This window comes from Candoia aspera, chromosome 4 (assembly GCF_035149785.1).
Source record: "Candoia aspera isolate rCanAsp1 chromosome 4, rCanAsp1.hap2, whole genome shotgun sequence".
Lineage (NCBI taxonomy): Eukaryota > Metazoa > Chordata > Lepidosauria > Squamata > Boidae > Candoia > Candoia aspera.
Window position 1 is genome coordinate 91,128,373 of NC_086156.1, and position 3,875 is coordinate 91,132,247.

The window sequence follows — 3,875 nt, forward strand, 5'->3', positions numbered from 1 at the left end:
CTCCCATGGCAGCAGAGAACAGCCACTGTGAATTGGAGGTTTTTCCTTACTCCCTAGGACCATGTTGTTTTAGATGAAGAGGTCTTTAGAGAAAAAAGGCTGATGTTATGATCAGGTAATCAGTAGTAGGGCAGAATCTATTTTGTGGGGCACTAAATTTGGCTCTTCTTTTTAACCTATTGAGGATCTCAAATCTTTCCATGGCATTGTGTTTTCTTAGAAATTTGAAGATGCCAGGCTTGAATACAGTGCTGGAATGTTCAACATCATTATTGGTGTTTTAAAATCTGGAGGGTGGTGTTGCTCTTTGTGCAGAATAATGTACCCATCAGCAACTAAAAGCCTAAGGTGGACAGAGGATAACTATATTTTAAATATGGCAGAGGACAAGTATATTCCATAGTGATTGTACATAGAGATAACTGTAAGGAACACACGTACATGTATTTGTCCGATTTCTGAGTGGCCTTGTAATTTGGGGATTTGTAAACTCTTGCTTATTTGGAGCTGCACTAACCATTTTTTGGGGGAGTGAGAGTAGCACAAGTTGACAATGAGCATTCAGTGGCATCATCATCATTATAACAATATAAGAGATGATGATGACGATGATGATGATGATGATGATGATGATGATGATCCTTGTAAACCATTAAATATCCCTCGATTCAATAGTATGACAAACATTTGCTTTCTGATATACTTCTTAGAATACTTTTAGACCTACTTATTCTGCAAATACAATTGGAAAATTTGGATTTTGTGGTTGCATAAAATTATATTTTAGGAACCCTGTGATAAATGTTAAGGCCAACAATGACTTCCAACCTTATGTATAAATGAAGACAGGAAGATCCCATGAAAATATGAAAGAGTGTTGTGAATTGGGGTGGAGATGCAATGTAGAAACACAGAGCTCACTACGTGAAAAAATATTATGGCAGCCTCTCGTTATTCTTTCCTATCAAAGCAGGGATTAGTAGGAGAGGAAGCGGAACAAAGTCCCTATTTCCCCCTTGTATTGCAGGCTATATGATTTCTGAAGGGGTCAAAATATTCTTATTGCATTCCTGTGGCGAAGCTGCCTCATGCAGAGGCAATAGATGCATGTATCTAAAATAAAAAAATAAAGAAAATCTTAAATATAAATATAAATTTAGATATAAAATCCAAGATGGAGATGTTAAAAGTTCTTAAGTTAGATTCATTTCATTCATGGGAGTCTCTTCAGGGTGCTAACCAAATCTGAGTTTGATTACCCCTCTATATACCCCAAGCGAGATGGCAGAGCCAGGTCTTCACCTCTTTTCAGGGTGAAGAGTATATATGAGTAGGTATGGTGGGAGACAGGGGGAAGGGCACTTTAGGGGATGGCGCCCTCACTCTCTTTGATCAATTTCTTGTTTTAGCCCCCTGTGTTCAGCCCTGAGATCTGGTTTCCAAAGCTACAATGGCTCTAGACTCTGGCTGCTGCTGCCTTATGCTACTCTAGGTCAGCATTAAAAGTCCCCTTCATCCATGATCTGATCATGGTGGAGAGAGACAACATGGCCTGCATCACCGAAACTTGGTTGGGCACTGAGGAAGGGTTCCCCTCTCGGACATGTGCCCTCCCAGGTTTCAAGTGTGGCACCATCCTGCAAAACTCAATAATTATTGGGCACTGCGAAGAATTTAGCAATGATTGGGAAATAAGGCCACCATATCGTTAGCTGTCTCTTATTACTCATATTCCTTCTAACTCATCCTGGAGACTTTGGCAATGTTTAACATCACATACTCTGAAGAGGAATTTGAGATGGTAAATTCTACATTTCATCTCAGTTCTTATATGCCCAGTCAAAGTTATGTGATTATGAGTCCATAAAACAGTGGGCTTGTATGGAAAACAATCCACACAAATATCAATATTTATTTTTCCGGTATATATCTCATATACTTCTTGCATTTTATAGATTTTGCAATACAGCTGCCATCAAAACAAACAAAAATGACACATTTGCATAATTTAATAAACATTAATCCACGATTTTGTCCATATATATACATTTTAACAAATTTCTTCACATGCCAGGATGATAGGAAAAAAAATCATGGTTTCATTCAATCACATTTTGATCCTGTTTATCACATTTTTATTTTAGTTTAGAACTGTTACAGCTCATGTCTTGACAATTACCTCTGAAGTTGAAAGATCACACACAGAGATGTAAACTTTAGTCCTAAATATCTTTAAGGAGAGGAGTGCAGGAACCTAAATAAAATAAGCTTGCAATGTTAAAGCAATAAGGGGATGAAAGTGCACTTCACCTAATTTTACTCCCTATGACAGATTTTCTTTAATTTTTCAGTAAAATACATAAAAAGTGACCAAACGACATCTGCATAGACATCATACTTGTAAAAAGTAGAGAAAATACTTGTAATTTGATATATCATTAATAGATTATTTCATATATTTAGGTGACTTACATCAACTTCGTAGTTCATTCTTGAGGGGTTATTTGCATCCGTGTTTTGTCATTTTTTATGTTTAATATTTTCTGTTTAGGTATCATATCTTTATAAGTAATTAAACTGTTGGAATGTATGCATATTATTGCCTTTTTAAATTCACTTTTTGTACATTGATATTTCTGTATTTCTTTTTAAAAATTTGAATAGAATTAGAAAGAGGAACACACAAGGAGACAGCCACAATGTCTTTAACCAATGTGATCTTCTTGTCATGCTTTCACTGAAATGCATGCGGAGAACTCGGTAGATCTGCACATTGGTTTCCTCTCAGGACTATGTTACTAGAAATAAGCTTCGATGATAAGGAGAAAGGAATAATAATAGTGATGAATAATAGTGATGATTTATGGTGATTTTGAAAATATTTTTTTTTCAGAAAATCTGATCCCTATCTTTTTAAGCATGGATTTCAAACACATTTCAAAATGGTATTTATAATGAATGCATAATTGTATTGTCTCAAATCTTGAAAGAGCAGCTTTGATCTTCTTGTTTCTCATGCTATAGATTAATGGATTAAACATGGATGGAATAATGGAATACATAATTGTAATTATGAAGTCAGGAGGGGATGGACTGTCAGATATGGGCCTTAGGTAAGCAAAGCAAGCAGTAAACAAAAATAGGGAGAAGACAATAAGGTGTGGTAGACAAGTGGAAAAGGCCTTTTTCCTTCCGTGAACAGAAGGAATTCTCAGTACAGCAGAGAAGATCTGCACATAAGTAAAAATAACAAAGACAAAACAACCAAATGCTAATGTAGAACTGAACATTACCATTCCAATTTCAGCTCCATATAAACCAGAGCAGGCAATCTTGAGTAAATATGGAACCTCACAGTAGAACTGATTGATAATATTAGAGCAGAAAGGAATAGTGAATGTTGCAGTAGTGTGTAATATAGCATTGAGAACGCTGGCAGTCCAGCAACTGCCAACCATTTTGGTGCAGGCCTTCCTGTTCATTATAATTCCATATTGTAATGGATAACAAATGGCAATATATCGATCATACGCCATGACAGTAAGGAGGGAAACATCACAGGCCAGAAAGAAGAAAAAGAATAGAACCGGAGCAACACATCCAGAATAGGAAATATACCTACTATTGGTAAGAAAATTTAAAACAACTTTAGGGATAATGACTGAAACTGAACCAATGTCCTGCATGGCTAAATTCATCATGAAGAAATACATGGGAGTGTGAAGGTGGTGGTCAAAGACAACAGCAGTGATGATGAGAAGGTTCCCAGTTACTGTCATTAAATAAACTGTCAGGAATAAAGATAAGTAAATGATTTGTACCTTCCAAAGTTTTGAGAAATCCAAGAGAAGAAACACAGTTGTGTCATTATCCAT

The 3,875-nt window shown here is 36.1% G+C and overlaps 1 protein-coding gene across 1 annotated transcript; it reads right to left on the reverse strand.

Annotated features, from left to right (window-relative positions):
- Positions 1–2,861: 2,861 nt before the first annotated feature.
- LOC134496591 (olfactory receptor 14I1-like) lies at positions 2,862–3,875 on the reverse strand. Its single transcript, XM_063302309.1, has one exon. The coding sequence runs from the start codon at positions 3,873–3,875 to the stop codon at positions 2,862–2,864; it is 1,014 nt and encodes a 337-aa protein (XP_063158379.1).

Excerpts from the sequence above, each read along its gene's own strand:
- LOC134496591 (XM_063302309.1), bottom strand. The coding sequence starts at position 3,875 with ATGGATAATGACACAACTGTGTTTCTTCTCTTGGATTTCTCAAAACTT.